Source organism: Prionailurus bengalensis, chromosome B3, assembly GCF_016509475.1.
Source record: "Prionailurus bengalensis isolate Pbe53 chromosome B3, Fcat_Pben_1.1_paternal_pri, whole genome shotgun sequence".
In the NCBI taxonomy this organism is placed as follows: Eukaryota; Metazoa; Chordata; class Mammalia; order Carnivora; family Felidae; genus Prionailurus; species Prionailurus bengalensis.
The window spans coordinates 120,631,720-120,651,897 of NC_057355.1; the positions used below are offsets into that span (position 1 = coordinate 120,631,720).

The 20,178-nt window shown below is 56.7% G+C and overlaps 1 protein-coding gene and 1 long non-coding RNA gene across 2 annotated transcripts; both read right to left on the bottom strand.

The window, feature by feature from the left end:
• Positions 1 to 6: 6 nt before the first annotated feature.
• On the bottom strand, positions 7 to 1,536 carry LOC122469336. Its single transcript, XR_006293437.1, has 2 exons — positions 1,439 to 1,536; positions 7 to 762 (listed from the first exon to the last, which is right to left on the bottom strand). It is a non-coding gene; the product is annotated as an uncharacterized LOC122469336 (long non-coding RNA).
• A 651-nt stretch (positions 1,537 to 2,187) lies between these two features.
• Positions 2,188 to 18,966, bottom strand: RPS6KL1 (ribosomal protein S6 kinase like 1). The gene is made up of 11 exons (XM_043556641.1): positions 18,826 to 18,966; positions 17,187 to 17,474; positions 14,896 to 15,020; positions 14,395 to 14,487; positions 7,798 to 7,845; positions 7,283 to 7,415; positions 6,080 to 6,688; positions 5,580 to 5,669; positions 5,330 to 5,412; positions 3,905 to 4,000; positions 2,188 to 3,617 (listed from the first exon to the last, which is right to left on the bottom strand). Exons 2-11 carry the CDS (start codon positions 17,449 to 17,451, stop codon positions 3,507 to 3,509), a joined length of 1,653 nt encoding a protein of 550 aa, XP_043412576.1. The 5' UTR covers positions 17,452 to 17,474; positions 18,826 to 18,966; the 3' UTR covers positions 2,188 to 3,506.
• Between the last annotated feature and the right edge of the window lie 1,212 nt (positions 18,967 to 20,178).

Consider the following 20,178-nt stretch of genomic DNA (forward strand, 5'->3'; position numbering starts at 1 on the left):
TGCTGCTTTGCTGCTTAAATGACACCTTTATTCTCCTCTCTCATTGACTTCAAGATGCCTCTTCTACCTCGTTCAGGAAGCGCAGGCCAGGGGATCTGGGTGGGAGCGGGGAGAGGGCAGACCCCCCCCCCCCCCGAGGTGTATGTTGTAGAAGAGACAGGCTTGCCGTCACCCTCCATCGTAGCCCCATTTTGGCACAGTAACACACAGCTGTGATCGTGCCAACCTTTCCAGGCTGCTCGGAACCATTCTAACACATTGTCATTTAGAACAGATTCTAGCACATCATGGCAGTGGGACAAGGCGTGGTCACAGGGCTGGAGCCAGGTGAGACTGGGGTGAGGGGGCTTCCTGTGGACTGGCTCAGATTGATTTGAGCTTATAAATGCCATTGGTGTAAGCACTTGGCCTGAAGAGGCAGCTGTTTCTCTGTATCATGGCCCTTGGGGAGCAGGGCCTTAGCTCTTCTGCAGAACACAGGTCTGGAGGAGGTTGGACTGTGTGGAAACCAGCCCCAAGATGCTAATAAACGGTGGGGAGACAGGCAGTGTCACCTGTGAGGTGGTGTTGCCTGTTGGGTTTGGACGCAGTCATTGGAATTGCTTGGAGCTAGTTTAAATACATACTTCTTGTCATGAAAGCCACTGGGCTTCATCGCTTTGTATCCAACTGCATCCAGGCCTGAGGTTGCTGACGGTTGAGACCAGGAACCACTTACTTAGTGCAGAGTGCCCGTTTGGATCTGGAGCAGAGAAGCAAGGCCTGGAGGGTGGGGTGGGGTGGGGGGTGGGGGAAGGGACAGGAGCCAATACTGAGTGCCTGCAGCATCTACTATGTCTTCACTATTCAGAACTTGTAACTAAAATATTTAAAGAAACTGATTTTAAATGCAAATTAAAGGGCAAATGTTCTCAAAAGGTTCCTGCTTCTGCATTCCTTTTAGGTACCAAGGTACAAATCTCCAGCACCATGATTGTCATTGGCGCTGGAAGCCACAGCGTGTCCTCTAGGTTATCCTGTGACCTCCCAGACTTAAGTTAGCACAGTACTAACAGCAGAGGGAACCCTAGCAGTCTGCCAGCCAGGAAAGTGCCTGGCCTCCTCCCAGTGAGCCCCTCCAGCCTGACAGGGCACAACCTGAAGAGAAGTTGGTTCCCACCTTTGTGAAACTACTGCAAACACCAACAGACATTTGCATTTTTGTGGGGGCTTGCAGCATTTCTGGAAGGGACTGAGGAGGTTTGGGGGGGGGGTAGAACTTTATAATTTTGCATTTTGGACTTGATTGCCACATGTATACAAAGGTGTTGAGGTCAGTAAGAACAAATGAAGGTAGATCACTGGGAGGGTAAGCGGACAACCGAGGCTACAGGTGAGGGGCATATGGTGTCTAAGCTTAAACGCAGCCCGCCCAGCTCTTTCTACACACAGTCCCCACCTGCTGGTCTCACAGTGATGCTGTCTCTACGTGAGGGTCCCTCCTAGGAACGAAGTGCTCCAGGGGTAGAACTAGAGGTACAGGTGGGGAGAGAATGGGTTCAACAAAAGGAAGAATTTGGGGATGAATCTATCCCAAGCATGGTGCTGGAAGCTTTCTCTAATAAACCTACAAAGGAGGTATTAGCAGCCCCATCCTGTCAAAACGAGGTAGACTTGAAGTCCCATAAGGGCTGGGACGACAGTACTCAAAACTCCAGGCCCAGCAGAGCATCAGGTGTGCAAGTGTTTGTTGCACGGATGAGGCCCAGAAGTTCTAAAAGCAACTCACGCTTCCACGCAGCAGTGGTTGGAAGCAGTCTAGCCTAACGTAGTGTAGCAAAAGGAACAGACTTAGGGCCTGGGGGAGCCTGTTCACATCATTAACGTCTTTGAAATGGGAGCCACCGTCCGTCTCGGGTCACAGGATTAGACCAGTGTTCCCACCCCCCTTCCCGGACCCTCTTCTAAGACTTCTCTTCCTGCTTTATTTCCCAGGTTCCAGTGTCCCCTATGTGCCAGCACTTCCTCTCGGCTCAGAGCTGCTCTGCAGGGCACAGGCTGGCATGCCCTTCACCACCAGCCCTGCTTCCTACCTTCTAGTAGACTCCAGGCTCACTCTTGACTAAGTACGGAGTTTTCTCCAGGGGGCCTTCCAATCTCTCCTTATGGCAGGGCTGCTCTCGTTGCGTTCAGGAGGCGAGGACACCATGGGTACCAGCAGGCTTTATTGCAGGGGGAGGTATGGGCAAGGCCCAGGGAAAGCACAAACAGGCTGCCCTCCCTGGCATCCCCACCTCTAGAGTGAAGGTTGGACCTTTACAGCCAGACTGGAGAAGTGTCAGGGCGCCACCTGGTGGTGTCAGACACACTGGAAGGAAGGAGTTGGGGGCAGAGGTCTAGTGGAAACTTCCGTCTTGGGTGCCACACCCCAGTAACAGGAAGAACCCGGAGAAGAGGAAGAGGGCCCCCAAACCTGGGGAGGCGATAGTCTTTGGGGTAACTACTCACGCCAGCTCTTCAGGGACCAGAAACATCGCGCCTCTGGCTAAAAGCGCAGACAATCCGTGTGTTTTGTCGTTTCTCACCTCAAAAGGGGATGAAGTCACAGGGAGCAGTGACTTGAGCGGACCCTCAATGCAAATGCAAACTGGGAAACAGGACAAGTGCCCAAGAAGGGAATCCTGACGGGTACAATGTGTGGTCGTGGCTTCGGCCTGGCAGCTGCACTGTGACCCCCGCTCAGACCCACGGAGTCCGCTCCCTTTTGCACACGGGCCGGCTTGCGAGGGTAGGGAGCTTTGTTCTGCTTTCAGAATTACCCTTAAGTGGCAGAGCTGTGCATTCCTCCCTTTCATTACGCTTATCCTTATTTTCCTCTCCCGCCTTCCTTCTGTTCTCCAAAGTCTGGAATCACAGATCATTCTGTCCCCCACCTCACTCCATGCCCACTACAGGCTTCTCCCTGCTTCCCCAGCCTCCCCACGCCCTGCAGGAATAGCCTGGGAGGGGGGAAGAGGCCCACTAGTTGCACGCCTAAGATGACCAGGCAGGGCAGCCCTGGCTTGGGTCCACCGAGCCAGTATCCCGAGTCTCCAGAGGCGTCCCAAGCGGGGCACAGGACAGATAGTCCCAAGACCTTGCGGTCAGTTCGGCAGCGGATCGGGGGCTCCGAGCTAACGCGGCAGGAGACACCCTTTGCAGGTCTGCAGTCAAGGTACAGGTGTCTGCCGAAGGCTGGATGGTGGATGGGTGGAGGGGTCCGATCTGCCTGGTGGGGTGAGAGCTCCCTGTCCTTCCCCTTCAGTAACGACCAGAAAGGGTCTCCGGGGCTGGCCGGGGGGACGCCCAGGCCCACCTGGGCAGTGGCGATGGTCACTTCTGGTGCCCAAGAGGGGCTTGTGCAGAAAAAGCAGCCGCCCTGTTTTCTTTGCCCGGGGGCCGCTGATTACGTGGGCCAGCTCCAGGTGACAGGCAAAGGGAGGCGATCCAGACCAGTCCAGCAGCTTCCGTGGCCCGCTCTGCCCCTCTTACCCCACCAGTTTGCTCCACTGGGTAGTACTGAAGAAGGGGTGGGCCTTGAGCCTGTCGACGCCGCCTCCTCCAGCGCCCAGGCGCCGCGCAGGATCAAACTGCAGCAACTGCGGAGAAAGCCCAGCGGGTTTGACAGACCCTTGTCTCTGAGGCATGGGTTGACCTCAGCCGGGGTGAGGTGGTCGGTCACCACTCCCAGCTGCCCGGCCCACGGAACCCCCAGTGGTACCCTGGGGACACTAGCGGTGTCTGGCCACCGGCATACGCCAATTTGTTGTCCCCATTCACCCTCCTGCACCCACATCAGACACCCACCGGTCATGCCAGGACTCTGCCCTCCCAGCACCCACCCTGGGGCCAGGAAGCTACCTCCTCTAGGCTGGCTGTGGCTCACCTCAGTCAGCAAGGAGGCCGCTGGGCGACTGAGCCACTCAGGCAGCTGGAGCTGGGTATGGGGCTGGATTCCTGAGGGGTGGCTCTGTGACAGTGCCTGGGAAGACACAGGGAGGGGCGCTCTGAGGAGACGACCCCAGGAACGTCTATACATCCCGGTGGCAGCCAGGATTTTACTTTCCCCTGGGTCATGTCCCACGGGGATGGGGATGGTAGTGGTCGCCTTCTGCTTTCGAGCTACCCAGTGCCAGGCTGCGGAAGATGCCGGACATCCCTTCTGCACGATTTCTACAGCAACCTTCAAAGTAAGTACTAGAATCCTCATTGTAAAGACAAGGAGCAGGCTCAGGGAGGTGAAGGGACTTCTGCTGGATTCAGGGTTTGAACCCAGCTCCTTCTGGCACCAAGCTTGCCAGAAGTTCTCAATCCTGGGTTGCCTTCAGGGTAGGCACTCTATCAGGAGCGGCACTGGAACCGGTCTCCTTGCAGAAGAAAGATCTCCAGAGCCGGCCACGGTAAGCTGGCGTCAGGGCCGAGGCAGGACCTCTCTGCGTTCCAGAACGGTGCAGCTCTGGAGAGTGGAGCGGTCTTTCAGGGGTCAGAAATTGCTGCAAGAAGCAACCAGGAGGAAGGCCAGGGGCCCTGGGCGAGAGAAGCATCGGGAGGCAGAGACCACCCCACTCTGGGGATACCTGCAGCCAGGACAGTCAGAGGCCCTGGCTGTGGGACAAAAGAGGGCACCAGGATGGACCTCAGGCCACACTCCATTCGCTCCTGTCATTCCCTGCTCAAACCACGGTCTGGCTGCTCCCTTGCTGCCTGCCCTAACCAGCCCCAGTGTGATGCTGAGCTCATCGGGGAGGGCAGAGGCTGCCATCCTGAGCAAAGACACCTGCAGGGGGGTGGGGGGATCTTGGAGCCTCTGGCTGACCCAGGCTGGACAGGACAGCTGCTGGCCTGGACGGAGCGGGCCCGCTCTCCTGTCCTTCAGCCAAGATCTGGGGGTTACAGCTCAGAAGGGTGCAAGTGGGGGGAATGGGCCGCGGGGAACAGAGAAGCTCGGGGGATGATTCAGCAGCCCTCCAGGAAAGAAGAGTTGTGCCCAATCCTAGCCTCCCTCCAGACCTACACCCAGGTGTTCTCCAGAAACCTTCCCTGGCCATCCCAGCTCAACCCTCGTGTACCTAAGTTGACAGTCTCACTATTTCTAGCCACTAGCGTGGCAGGGGTGCTCAGTGTGTCTGTGACCTGGGTGGGAGGGACTTCCTAGGTCTCTCGTGGCCTGTGGGGGCAGGACATCGACCCAAGGGCCAGGTCTTAGAGAACCAGGTGGCCTCCACCCCAGCAAGGGCCCGTTGGACCAAGCCCAGCCCGTCCTGCGCTCAGTGACACCCACCAGGGTTCCCCACCCTGCGTAGCTACTCACAGTTCCAGTCAGCAGTTCATACAGCAGAGACCCAAAGCTCCACCAGTCACAGGCTTCCGTCGGCTCAGAAATCCCACCCACCTCTGTGGGGACAAGAACACACATGTCCCAGCCTCACCCTGAAGGGCCGGTCCCCGCTCGGCTCGTCCTACCCGGACACGGCCCCTTCCCTCTCATCCTCAGCCGCCCCGGCTCAACCCGCACAGGCACCCGAGATCTAGGGCCCCCCGGCCCCACTCTCCCTTCTTGCCTGGAGCACTGTAGAGATTGTCCAAAGCCTCCCTGCAGCAGTGGGGCTCTACCTCCGACCACTGGCCAAAATACGTGAGCCGGATGTGACCTTCTCGTCCAGTGCACGTAGGAATAACGGTGGACAAAAATTGTGGTTAGTCATCATTGAGCAGTTGGCATGGGGGAGGGGACTCCGGGGCTTCCCCCACCAGTCACAAAGCAGGAGCCAGGGGCTGCCCTGGGCGGAGACTCCCTAGGGCCTGGCCCCAGAAGGCCCAGAGACAACCTGGGAGCTGCTGCCCCGGAGTCTGGGTTGGGCGAGGGCTCGTTTCCCAGGCTCAACATCGGCCAACCAGACCGGGTCAGAATCCTGTGTGAAAAGGCCAGGGGGAGGCAGAGGAAGCAGATAACCTCTGAGGTCCCCTCGACTTTGGGGAACTCCCCTTCTCTGTCTGGAGGCTCCGGGGGCCCCCTCTGAGAGGCAGGGTAGGTCCCCTCCTCCCCAGGCCGGGCACCTACCTGTCTGGTCCAGAAGCAGGTTCCGGGGATTGAGATCTCGGCACAGCACCCCTTGCTCGTGCAGCGCCTCCAGCGCCACCAGTGTCTCCGCGGCCCACTGCCTCACCTGCTCTTCGTTCACGTGCCAGGCGCCCCTGCTGAACCCGGGGTGGGCCCCGTCTGCTAAGGGGTGGCTCGGACTTTTGCCTCGGCTGCAGGCCCCCAGCACCCGGACAGCTCCCTGATGAACCCAAGGGAGCCCCCACGAGGGCCTCGCGTCCGAGCTCCGGCTGGGTCCCCGTCTGGCTTGGAGGTGCAGGCGGCCGCTTGGGGCCCTCAGAAGGTCCGGGGGGCAGAAAGTTTGGGTCCTGGCTGAAGGGCTACCTGCAGCCTCTCTCTGGGGATCGATGGCTGGGGCCCCCCTGGCTTGGGGGAGGCTCTGAGAAGTCCGCGGAGGCTCCAGCAGGATTCTGTCCTGCAGGCGGGCGGGCCCCAGGGGGAGCAGTGCTGGGGTCTGGAGGCTGAGGGGCGAGTTGAGCGAAGCCTTCATCCTCTCTGGGCCGGAGCCAGACTTGAGCCCAGACTGTTGGGGGTGCTCCTTGGAGAGCAAGTGGGACCAGAGTGTGCCTCCTGGGCCGTGCAGAGGAGCAGCGAGCATGGGGACAGGGGAGAAGAAGAGCGTGGACACCAGGTCCCTAACTCCTGCCTCCCCCCGCATCCAGCATGAACCCTCTGCCTTCCACACGCTCACCTCTGCCCAGAATGCCCTCTGCTGTACTATATGCCATGACCCAAGGATGGGTCCCTTATTAAAAAAAAATCATCACGGTAATAGGTGACCCAAAAATATCTGCTCTGTGAACCAACTGCTGTCCTTATAGCTTCAGTGACCACCCTCCCACGTGGCCACTCCAAAGGAATGGGCGCAGACTAGAAAAATGAAAAGAGGCCAAGACTGGAGGAAAGGGTGACAAAAGGGGACATCTGCATAAGTGCCCTCTCCCCGCCCAGGATGTGACCTCCTCAAGCCATCCCCTGTCCCCCTGGCACCACGCACAGACCCACCACAACCTGATCCTGCCATCCTCCCCCCGGGGAAGGCTGGGACCCGTGGTCTGTGCCACACGTCTGGTGCTTGGCGCCCCCTCCTCATGCTTGGCGTTTTAAGGGGATAAAGAGGCCGAAGGCCCGGGGAGCTGACGGGGACCCCTCAGGCCCCCTCACCTTGCACATGCTCCAGGTGCAGGAAGATGGAATCTTCGCTCACAAAGTACCGAAGCAGCTTGGTCATGTAGGGCACACCGTGCGGGATGATGGTCAGCCGCTCCCGGTTCGCCACGGGACACCTGGACAGGCTCTGGGGAGAGAGCAGGCAGGTCGGCGAGGGACAGACCAGAGGGTGCTCAGCTAGGGAACATCCTAGCCTGGCTTCAGGGGCAAACACGTAAGGGATAGGAGCCACCCTGAGTAGCAGCTGCCTCCCCCCAGTTCCCGACCCGGCCCTCACCCCTCTCTCTCTCCACCATGGAATCCAGGCCCTCCACCCTCCGGAACAAGGATGGGGCAGTATGTGTGTTTGTCTGGGAGGCGGGGGCTGTGCTCAGGGACAGAACAAGCAGCTTGTAGATTTGGAGGGAGCCTGGTCCTCAGATACAGGTTCTGGGTAGGCGGCTCCCCAGAGGGTAGGTGAGGAAGTCCCAAGGGGAATACCGAACAGCAGGGGCCAAAGGAGCACCTGCCTTTACCACGAAGGTCCCTCCAGTCACTGGGTCCTGGACCAGCTGCACCTGCCAAAGTCCAGGAGGCACCAGTCAAGGCACATGGTAGTTCCTGGGGCTCCGTGGCCCGAGCCCCAGCCCCCCAGGTGCCTCCACCAAGGCTGACTCACTCTAGGGCAGACAGGGAAGGCAGGTTTTTGTGGTGGGGTGTGCTCCTGGCCACGCCCCCACCCCCAAGCTGACATCAGTCCTGTCCTGCTTTTCCACCTTTGTTTCCTGTGGCATCAATGCACCTGCCACCTCCTCCAGGGGCCAGCCCTCGGGTCAGGCCGGGACCCCGGATCTCCTCTCCAGAGCTCTCCGGGCCCACCCTCAGGGAGCTCTATCAACAGGGTCTAATTTCCTGTCCCCCCACTGGGCTGTGCGCAACGTGAGGGCAGGGAGCACACGCTGCCCGGCTCTGTGTGCCCAGAGTCCTACGCAGCGCAGGGGGACGGTAAGCACCCCCCACGTGCACAGGGAGTGATCCGTCCTGCAGGGCTTGAGGGTGTCACAGCGGGGCAGGACCTCAGAGCCAGTCACCTCTTCTGATCTCTTATTTTACAGGTGAAACAGCTGAGGTCGAGAACATAGCCCAAGGTCACCCATGAGCCAAGCCGGACCTGGGGGGGGGGGGCAGGGAAGGGCACGCAGATTTGGCATGCTCCTTTGGGTCCCTTCTCCCACCAGCCCCCAGTCCCCTTTTTAAAAACAGTCTTTCTCGGGGCGCCTGGGTGGCTCAGTCGGTTAAGCGGCCAGCATAATGATCTCGCGGTTCGGGAGTTCGAGCCCCACGTCTGGCTCTCTGCTGTCAGCGCTGAGCCTGCTGAGGATCTTCCGTCCCCCTCTCTCTCGGCCCCTCCCCCACGTATAGGCACACGTGCTTTCTCTCTCTCTCAAAAATAAATAGACATTAAAAAAACTGTTAAAAATCTACTCCCCTCAAAAAAAAAAAAAATAGCCTTGAAACTTCAAGATAGCCTTCCCTGGAGGCTATCTTTGGAGAGCAGCCCTCTCTTTCTGTTGCTTTTGGTCTAGGCAGTACTATGCCAATTGTTGGGTCAGGGTCTTGTTTGGAGCTGGGCCCTTGACTCATTTCTGTGATGGGCAGGAGTGGGCCCCAGCCGGAGGAGACAGCAGGAGCATGTAGGGGCAGGAAGGCAGAAGACACAGCCAGATGACAGGCACAGGGAAGTAAGACCAGCACCCAGATGCTGTGACTCCTTGCTGTCTGCACCCGGCAGCCACTCCCCCTGGTGGCAGGTGGGCGTCCCCCAGCCCCACCCCGAGGAAGGCCAGGCCACTGGGCAGTCACAAAGGCCGCAGCCTAGGACCAGGTGGGTTTAGATCCTGGGCAACTACACTGATTTTCTCATCTACCAAACGGGAATTACAAATGCCTGCCTTCCCTCATCCCTGGTGGGTCGAAGCCGTAAACAGAAAGGCCCTCGGTGAATATAAAGCCAGGAGAATGCCAGTTAGCACATTTGCCACATCACCCTGCCTCGCTGAACCTCAGAAGTACCTCCTTTTGTCAGCGGGACGACTCAAGCATAACGGCAGCCCGCACCTGCCACATAACGTGCCCTCAATAATCTGTAGTAATTGTCACTGATAAGGTTGTAGGGAAACCCCACACTGGCTATAGAGCACTTCTTCTGTGCTAAGGGCTTTCTATAGGTTATTTAATTTTATTCCCACAGTCCTACCAGGTCAGCGTTATTAGTGACCCAGTTTATTGATGAACAAGTTGAGGTTCAGAGAGGTTTTGTTACCTATAGTCCCACCGCTAAACAGTAGTAGAGCCAGGATTTGAATGCAGGCAGGGCTGATCCCAGAGCCCCAGAGACTTAACTGCAATGGGGCACAGCCAGATGACCATGGCACCTGCCCTCCCCTCTGGGCCTCAGCTCCCCTATCATCAGTGCCCTTCCTGAGGCAGCAGTGACACACGCTTTCTGACCACCAGAGGTCTCTCCTCCAACAGCCAGAGGTGGAACCCAGCCTGGCCCAGGCTCCTTAACCAAACTGGTGCAGTGTTTGAAAAAGCAAGCAAGAAAACTCTGGGGTCATTTAGAGAATCGAGTTTCCCACAAGTACTGACACCCTGGATAATTCCCCACCGTCCCTTGCCAAGTGGGATTCCCTACCACCTTGTCCTGGCTAAGGTCCTCTCACACAGAGTCCAAAATAGGCAGCAGTGAAGGCTGGGGAAGCCAGATAGAAAACTTGATCAGGGGCGCCTAGGGGGCTCAGTAGGTTGAGAGTCCAACTCTTGACTTTGGCTCAGATCATGATCCCAGGGCCGTGGGATTGAGCCCTGCATCAGGCTCTGTGCCAAGCACGGAGCCTACTTGGGCTTCACTCTCTCTTACCCTCTGCCCCTCGTATGTATGTAGGTATGTGTTACACACGCGCACACACACACACACACCTACCGATCTAGAAAGAATTAGTCCGAAATATTAATAGCAATTATCTCGGAGCTAGGCAGGATGATGAGGAATATATACGTATACTGCCTTAGTTTAAAATAGCTCAGGGGCGCCTGGGTGGCTCAGTGGATTAAGCGTCCGACTTCGGCTCAGGTCATGATCTCACGGCTCATGAGTTCGAGCCCCACGTCGGGCTCTGTGCTGACGGTTCAAAGCCTGGAGCCTGCTTCGGATTCTGTGTCTCCCCCTCTCTCTGCCCCTCCCCTGCTCATGCTCTGTCTCTGTCTCAAAAATAAATAAAAACATTAACAACTTAAAAAAAATAATAAAATGAAATAAAACAGCTCAAAAGTAGCAGGGGCATTTTCCCATTAAAGCCAGCAAACAAAAACACCCCCTTCCTCTTGTGCTCAGGGCTATAGGGGGACCAGAGCACTAGTCGTTCGACTTCTACGAGCCTCTGTTTCATTCTCGTAATTGCAAGACAACTATTTTAAGTTTATTTATTTATTTTGAGAGAGAAACAGAATGAGCGGGGGAGGGGCAGAGAGAGGAGACAGAGGACCCGAAGTGGACTCTGTGCGGATAGCAGGGGGCCCAACGTGGGACTCGAACTCACGAGCTGTGAGGTCATGGCCTGAGTCGAAGTCGGACGCTTCACCTACTGAGCCACCCAGGTGCCCCTGTAAGACAATTATTAACAGGCAGCACCGTCCAATGGAACGTGAAGGAAATATATATCTGCACTGCCCAATACAGAAACCAGTGAACATATGTAAGGCTATCAAGCCCTTGAGGTGTGGTTGGTATGAATAAGAAGGAGAATATTTAATTTTAACTTAAATAGTGTTACGTGGCTAAGGACTACTGTATGAGGCTGTCCAGTATAGTGCTTTTTCCCCCCAGGGTGACTGAAGGGGTTTAATGCAACGGTTTTGCAAATAAGAACGTGCCGTACTAATTAATGTCAGGCGACTATTGCTATTTGGAAGGTGGAGGGCAGTTCTGGGTGCCCTTTTCACCTTTCTATAAAGAGAATTTTTTTTTTTTAATTTTTTTCAACGTTTATTTATTTTTGGGACAGAGAGAGACAGAGCATGAACGGGGGAGGGGCAGAGAGAGAGGGAGACACAGAATCGGAAACAGGCTCCAGGCTCTGAGCCATCAGCCCAGAGCCCGACACGGGGCTCGCACTCACGGACCGTGAGATCGTGACCTGGCTGAAGTCGGACGCTTAACCGACTGCGCCACCCAGGCGCCCCGAGAATTTTTTTTTTTTTTTCCAGGATACCCACGGAGTTCTTGGGACCTGGAACAATTAAAGCTCTGGTGAAACACATTAACCCTTTCTTTCAAAATGCCCAAAGTATCAAAATCCCAGGAAGAATCTCTCATGGGGCAAACAAGTCCAAAAGTTTCAAGCAGATTCTCAAACTCCAAGGCCCACAGGGGCTGGCCTGTGAACCAAGAGGACAGAGCAGGGACAGGAGCAAACCAGGGGACTGGTGTCCCAAAGAGGCAGCCCCTGGGGCGCCTGGGTGGCTCAGCCGCTTAAGCGTCTGACTCTTGATTTCGGATCAGGTCATGATCTCACGGTTGTGAGATGGGGCTCCGTGAAGGGTGGCGTGGAGCCTGCTTAAGATTCTCTCTCCCTCTCCCTCTGCCCCCTCTCCCACTCGTTCACGGGTCCTTCCTCTCTCTCAAAACAAAACAAAACAAAACAAACAAACACAGGCAGCCTCCCCCACCACTCCTGGCTGCCACGCGAGAGTGTGAGCCAGCGTTTCCAAATCTTCCAATTTTGCAGGAGAAGCAGGAAATCTGGACTTCTATACGAAACCTGCCAATTTTTAAATGTTGGTAACTAATGATAACTCTAAAAAACACCCCTGTGTTTGAGCCAAAAAAACAAGAAGTGACTTGGATGGCCTTCTTTTTCTTCCCCATCCCTGGCTCCTAGAGGAGGCTCAGCAATTGTGTGGTGAGGTCTCTCAGGCCGCCCCCCCCCCCCCCCCCGTGCTCCCTGAGAGCAAACCCCCAGGTATTCTCGTCAGAGGCCTATCTAGTCCCTGACCCACCTGCCTAGACGTTCCCAGCAAACCCTCTACCCCTGCCAGTACCTCTTTAGCCCCCAGGGGTCCCTAGGGACCCCTAGCCCAGTTAACCTAACAACTGGCCCTCCAGGCTTCGTGAGCAAGCCCTTTGCCACCCCCTGGCTCTGTGGACTGCTGGCCCGCGCTGCCCTCCCGCCCGGATGTGCCTGGGCAGCGTTGCAGAATGGAACGCATTGATAGCACATCCGGGCCCGGCTGCAGGGACCTGGGCCCAGTGGCCCTAACATCTCTCCTAATTTGGGGAAGATGGTGTTCCTGACTTGGAAATGAAACCGGGAAAGGAAGCAGGATCTCAGGAGGGAGGTGGAGTACGTAAGCCAGGTGCCCAAGAAAGGGTAAAAAAAAGGAAAGAAACTCAGCCTCAAGGCAGAATGGTTGGGCTTGGCCTTAATTTGTGCTTTCCATCCACCCAGACACGGGCCTCAGAACACTGGATTCTGAAAATGCTTTGCATATGCGTGTCCGGGGGTTAAACAAATTCGGGAAATTCTATCATAGACCTCCTTCTTGGAAACTCATGGTATATACATTAGCATCCTAAAAGCTCTGCAAACTCCTAAAATTAAACACACAAAAAAACAAAACAAAACAAAACAAAGTCATGTAACTTTAACTCACTGTAACCCAAACTTGTTTGACCTGGAACCCCTCTGTCCACAACACCTGTAGTTCAGTAGGATCCCACAGGGGGAAAAGGTGGTGGCAGTCACCTCCCAGCCCCTCTGTGGGAGCGGCTGTGCTTGGCTGGGGCCACACAGACTAGCGCTGTTGGAGGGAAGGCATATGGAAGCTGGCCGGGCCTTGGCTGACAGACTGGGGCCTGTTCCAGGGACCTGGGAGGAGCAGCTGGGGGACGGCTGGGGGACGGGAAGCCTGCACGCCCCATCCCCCTCGCTCTTGTCACTAGCATTTACAGCCATCAAACACGTATCAAAAATTTTAGTGTGTGCCAGGCCTTTCCCAAAAATTATTTCATTTTAGTTCCCACATGCCCCCTTGAGGGCTGGAATCTTACCCCACTTACACATGACGAAACCAACGAGAGGGGAAGGGGTTCGCTGTGGCCATGCCGTGCACTGAGCAGATGTCCTTTGTGGGCTCCCAGGCCCGGCAAAATCCCCAAATCCCCGGAGGAGTATTTCAACTCCAGATTCCTGGGCTCAACCCTGGAGATTCTGACTCAATAGGCTCGGGGTGGGGCCCAGGCATCTCTTTTCAGGAAGCTTCTCAGGTGATTCTGATGAACGGTGGTGTTGAGAACGAAGCCCTTTAGCAACTACTCAGGTGTTGGTGGTGTTGAGAACAGCAGCCCTTTAGCAACTACTCAGGTGTTGCCTGGGTCTCGGGCAGAGGGCAGTTGAATATTGGTTCAGATCTCATGTGACCCCACTGTCTGTCCTTCCGAGTCCCCCACTCTAATGACTGTCCGGCGTACAGGCTGGGATGTCAGCTCCTACCTTCCTACCTGCCCCCCAATTAAGGCAAAGGGCCTCAGATGGGGTCCGCACAAGGGTGGGGGGGGGGTTCCAGGAGGGAAAGGGCAGAGCTGCCGAGGCCCCTCTGGGAGCTGGGACCCTCTGCAGGGCAGGCTTCTGGATTGGAGTGCATCCACCACAGGAACCCCTCAGCTACCCCTGGTGGGGAGACCCTGGCCTCGGCCTGGGGCGCAGAGTGAGGAGGAAGGGGAGTGCATGCTGGGAGAGCTCCCTGCCGGCTGCTTGTCCTGGGGCTTCTGTCTTGAATCTCTGAGGGTGTGGCTTTCAGTCTGAGCCAAGGGCTGTGGAAAAGGGACTGTCTGCCTCTTCTGTTCCCAATTTTCTCTCCAGGACCTGACCGATGTGTGCTGGGGTGGGAGAAGGGTGGGGAACCACTGGACACAGCTGCTCTCCTCCCCTCGGACCCTCTGACCCCTTTCGGGCCCCTCTGGAAGAGTGGGGGTAGCTGCTCTCTCTCCCCACCCACCACCCCCATCTGCATACACCGCCTTCTCCCCACCCGCAGCACCCCACTGTGGCTGTCCGCTCACTCACCTTCTCGATGACCCCGACCACCCTGCAGCCCCTCAGCTGCTCTAGGGCAGAGCTCAGTGTGCGGATGGGCCGGAGCCTCAGGCTGCTGAAACCCTGCGGAGGAGAGAGACAGACCACACAGCCTCAGGGCCCAGCCCCCCTCAGGCACTGCCTTCTCACCAGGCCCTCCTCCAGCTGCCAGGACAGCGGCAGGCACAAGGGGCAGAACCAGGGTACAAGCAGCCCCCCCCCCCCCCCACCTCACAGGGAGCGGAGAAGCCGGTGGGAGTGAGACTGGCCTGGAGATGATTCACTAAGCGTTTGAAGGGAGCTAGGAGTGTGTGGGAGACAGAGGAAGCCTGGGGAGAACCTGGCTCCAACAGCCACCTGCCCTGCCCTGCCCTGCCCTGCAGCCCGGGATGTGAGGTGACAGCCATCTGGCCCTGGCCCGAGGGGGCTGGGGGCGTGGCTCAGCTCTCTCCCTCCAGGGCCCTCAGGCCTTTGGGGAGCAGTCCCCCTCACCGTGCCAGGGCTTGCTCCTCCTCCCAGAGTCCTCTGCAGGTGGCAGTTGAAGATCTCCTCGGCCCGCCGCAGATACTTGGTAATTTTCAGCTTTACAGCCTCGCGTCGCTCCTTGTTGGGGTCGACTGTGGGACAGTGGGGTCACCAGGACCCACCCCGGCCTTGGAGGGCTGGGGTTCTGGCGCCCACTGCCCACCCCCTGCCTTCCACAGGACAGAGTGCCTACTTGGGAGGCCGGCCGCAGCCTGTTCCCCAGCCCTCGTCCGGGTGGGAGATGGGCAGGTGAGGAGCAGAAGATGGGGGGAGAGGCTGGGAACCGTGGTCACCCTCAGCCTACTGCACTTCACAGTTGGCACCCACCACCTCGCTGGCTGCTGTCACAGCCCAGGAAAGAACAGACTGGGGATTTCCGCGTCCGTTTTCAGAGAAAGGAGACAGAAGCTCCCAGAGAACGTCCCTCTGTCACCTCTGGTGCCCAGTGTGAAAAGGCCAGAGTGGGGACTGGGATTGGAGGACAAACTAATTCACTGGGCAGTCTGAAGCTCAGGAACTGGGGGTCTCTTTGGCAGGGGGCGGGGTAGGAAGCCTGAAGCAGGGCCCGACTCCCACCCCCCAGCCTGACCACCCTCAGGGATCTCAACCTGGCCACAGGGCCAGCCTCTCCCCCCGGCTTGAAAATGCCTCACTTCGCCCCAAACAGGTTGCTCTCTCTGGAGCACCACCGGCTGGACAACATACCTACTGTTCTTCAGTGCTCAGATTAAAGTTTTGACTTCTAGAAAATACCCTATGCTAGCCCAGCCTGGCCTCAATTTCTCTCTTCCCTCCCCTCACTTCCTCCTCATTGCTCTTCCCACCTGAGATCATAATTATTAATTGTCATATGTATCCTCCTCCCCCAGAGGGCAGGAGCCCGACACTACTCCAGGGACCGGCGCTGGGTCAAGCACCCAGCCTCTGGAGCCCAGACTCTTCAAACCTCAGCTTGCCACTTGATAGCTATGGAACCTTAGGCAAGTTATTTCACTGCCTGATGCCTCAGTTTTCTCATCTGGAAAATAGGAAAGAGGGCGCCTGGGTGGCTCAGTCGGTTGAGCTTCAGACTTTGGCTCAGGTCATGATCTCGCGGTCTGTGATTTCGAGCCCCGCGTCAGGCTCTGGGCTGATGGCTCAGAGGCTGGAGCCTGTTTCCGATTCTGTGTCTCCCTCTCTCTCTGACCCTCCCCTGTTCATGCTCTGTCTCTCTCTGTCTCAAAAATAAGTAAACATTTTTTAAAAATTAAAAAAAAAAAGAAAATAGGAATACAAATAGTTCCTATAGGGGTGCCTGGGTGGCTTAGCCAGTTAAGCATCCGACCCTTGATTTTGGCTCAGGTCATGATCTCATGGTTCCTGAGTTGGAGCCCCACATTGGGCTCTGTGCTGACAGTGCAGAACCTGCTTGGGATTCTCTCTCTCTCTCCCTCTCTCTCTCTCTCTCTCTGCCCCTCCTCAACTCACATTCTCAAAAAACAAAACAAAACAAACCTTAAAAAAAATTTTAAGTTTTTCTTTTTTAATGTTTATTTATTTTTGAGACAGAGACAGAGCACGAGCAGGGGAGGGGCAGAGAGAGAGGGAGACTCAGAATCCGAAGCAGGCTCCAGGCTCTGAGCTGTCAGCACAGAGCCCGACTCAGGGCTCAAACCCACGAACCGTGAGATCATAACCTGAGCTGAAGTCGGCCGCTTAGCCAACTGAGCCACCCAGATGCCCCAAAACTTTAAAAAATATTTTTCAATTAATAAAAAAAAATAGTTCCTATATACTTGGAACTACAACAACATATATAGTAATTTCTGTTACCGTGAGGCTCAAATGAATTAATACAGGTAAAGCCCTTAGACCAGTGTCTGGTATATAGGAACTGCTCAATAAATGCCAACTGTTAATACTGTCCTTCCCTTGGGGCGCCTGGGTGGCTCAGTCGGTTAAGCGTCCGACTTCGGCTCAGGTCACGATCTCGCGGTCCGTGAGTTCGAGCCCCGCGTCGGGCTCTGGGCTGATGGCTCGGAGCCTGGAGCCTGCTTCCAATTCTGTGTCTCCCTCTCTCTCTGCCCCTCCCCTGTTCATGCTCTGTCTCTCTCTCAAAAATAAATAAACATTAAAAAAATTAAAAAAAAAAAATACTGTCCTTCCCAGCAGGGCCAGCCTAGAGCCCTGTTCACTCAGCACAGATGGACAGAGGTCGGGACAAGCCCTAAGCTGGCCCTTCCCCACTGGCCCTCGTCCCTGCCCAGCCCAGCCCTCACCGTGCACGCCTCGCAGCAGGACGTCCACGCCGTTCTGGTAGTGGTTGAAGGCGGCCTCATAGTCCTCGCTGACATCACGCTCCAGGGCCAGCCGGATCTGCGTGGCTGCATCTACCAGGTAGTCACGTTTGGTCACGTCCGGGGCCCCAGGAGCCACCAGGCTGCGAATCTGCTCCAGGTACACACGGGCCTGGGACCGTGCGCGGGAGCAAGGCTCGGGCTCCAGGGCTGGGCCAGGAGGGCACTCACAGGCCACCAGGCTCATGGCTATTGTCCTGCAGCGGTGACCTGAAATAAACAGATGCTTTAGGGAGGGAACAACACCCCATCTGCCTCCTGATTTCCTCCACTGAAAATTGGGAGATTAAGGGCTGGAGGGATCAGAGCTAATGTGGGTAACATCCCTCTACCGAGCCAGACCTTTTGTAAACGGTAATAATAATAGAATAATAACCTGCTCAGGGCTCTTCCTTTCCATTCAAATTCAGATCAGCAGATATTTTTTGAGGACTGAGAGAACTGAGGGCATTTGTGATCCAGAGTTGCCCTCAGAGTTGTCTCCACAGACAAACTAGCATCTACTACACGGTAAACATACGAGGGCCACACACGGAGGCTGTTCCTCACACTGTTCCCTCCATCCTGCCTGTTCTCCTGCTCACACTCCGCCTACAGGAATCTCATTTATCCTTCAGGGTTCGGTGGTGGCACTTCTCTGAACAGAATAAATGGCCCCCGCTTTGTTTATTTCCTTTGGTGCCAAGGTCAGCAAGTGAAAACTCCCCACCTACGCACACACAGTTAGGCACAAGGCCTGGCCTTAAAGCCTGTGGGCCAATGAAATGACTGAGGGGCAGATTCTGGATGGAGTTAGAGGAAGGAGGATAGGATCAACCCAGCCCTAGGAAGGGGGTGGCCCAGTCCTCCGGGCTCTGAGTAGGCCAGGGAGGCCACGTGGCCTCCAAGTACCTGACAGCAGCTCCTCCCTGAGCAGTGTGTGACACGAGTGGCCAAAGGGATAGGAGCAGTGGCTTCAGGAAAGGAAAGGGCTCAGAGAGAAGCCAGCAGGGATGCCTCTGCCCCCCTACTGCAGCCTCCGCGGCACCTGTGCTCTCTCAGGGCCCATTGGGAAGGGCAGGGCCTGCACTTCCAAGTCTAGGCCACTTGTGCCTCTGTCGAGTGAGGGAACAGATAGAACAGGACGGGGAGTGGGGCGGGGAGGGAAACCCACATCCTCAAGCCAGCGGGGCCTGAACCAAGGCCAGGACGCAGCCCCGGGGGGGGGGGGGGGGGCGGTGGAGAGAAGGAGGGAGGGAAGCCGCACTCTCCTTGCTCCGCCCTGCCACCGAGAACATATAGCCCTGAGGCCTGTCTTCGGGGGTACCGAGGCCGATGGGCTGGGCTGCTCGAGTCGGGCCCCGGCCTCCAGGGGCCACCCTGCCGGGCTCTGTCCTGCGGGGCAGGGGTGCGGGGCCGCGCCTGGACACGGGAAGCGGCGCGCCCAGCCTGCGAGTCCCGGCGCGCAAGGTGCGCCGCGCCGCGCGGTCGGGCAGAGGAAAGCGGGCCGGGGGAGTGAGAGGAGGGGACACCGTCGCCTGGAGGACCGGGGGATGGAGGAGGAGCCGGACAAACCCCGTACCTGCCCGAGCCAGGAGCTCGGTCCGCGCGGCCAGACCTAGCCCTGCCGCCACCGCCCCTTCACTCCGGCGGGCGACCGTGAACCACCCGCGGCCGCCTTGCGCCCTCCAGCCAGGTGCAGGGGTCTGGCCGGGTGCAGCCTGGCCATTGGCTGCAGATGAGCTCATCCTCTAGCGTGTTAGAATAAACCACCAATCAGCACCTGGCTCCGTTTCTGCCGGCTCTTAAAGCCCCAGTGTCTGGTGAAGAGGGGCGCTGGGAGAGGGAGTGAAGATGGGGGACGGAGGTGGGGGGCAGGGAGGCGATTTAAGAGAGTGCTGCGGGGGCGGGGGTTCATAATCACCCAGGGTTGTGGGAGGGCCTGCTTCAGAACTCTAGGCGGGCTAGAAAACGCGCATGCCACTTCCGGGACTTTTCTCTTGATTTCATTCATTCAACTATTCAATACTTTTGTATTGAGCCACTACTATGCGGGAGGAAAGGGATGCTGAGATACAGCACAGGGCCTATGAGACTTATAACAAGAGGAATAGCCTGGTCTGGGGGTGAGAAGGCTTTCTGGAGGAAGTTATATCTGAAGTGGGCATACAGACCTCGCCTGCACCCCAATGCTGCCTGGACTCATACTGTCCTTACTTAGTGCACTTGCTCTCCCCCACATACCTTACCATACAGTTCCCCTTTCCTGAATCCCCACACCTCCTCCCCAATCCTCACTCTCAGCCAGAGACGGGTTCTCTTCTCAGAGCCGGGGTTCTCTTCTCTTGCTTGCTATCTGCCCACCTGCCAGGTCTGCACCCACATACTGCCTCCCGACCTCATCTTCCCACAGATGACCTGTCTGTGCCCTATCAAAGGCCAGCCTTCCACCTGGGATCAACCCTGTCCCACCACCTACTCAAGGACACGGCTGCAGCAATTCTCCCCTCTCTCTCCTGCATCGTTAATTTTTGACTCCCACTGAATCATTCCCATCGGATACAAGCATAATGCTGAATCTCCCATTTTAAGAGCAAGGTGAGAAAACACAACAAACTAAAACCACTCTTGGCCTCACTGCTCCCTCTCTCTACCCCCCCAGGTTGGCAGCAAAGCTCCTTGAAAAAGAGGTCCGTGCTCACTGTGTCCTGTTCTTCTGCTCTTTCTTGAACCTGGTCCGATGGGACTTTCTTCTTCAACATTCCTCTGAAATTGTTCTCGGTCAAGTTACCAATGACCTATTTGTTGCTAAACCAAATGGTCTTGGTCCTCACCTTTCTTGACCTCTCAGGAGCATCCAACCCACGTGATCATCCCTTTTTCCCCAGGCTTCTGGACCCACACTCTCTTGGTTGCTCTTGTCTCACTTCCTAGT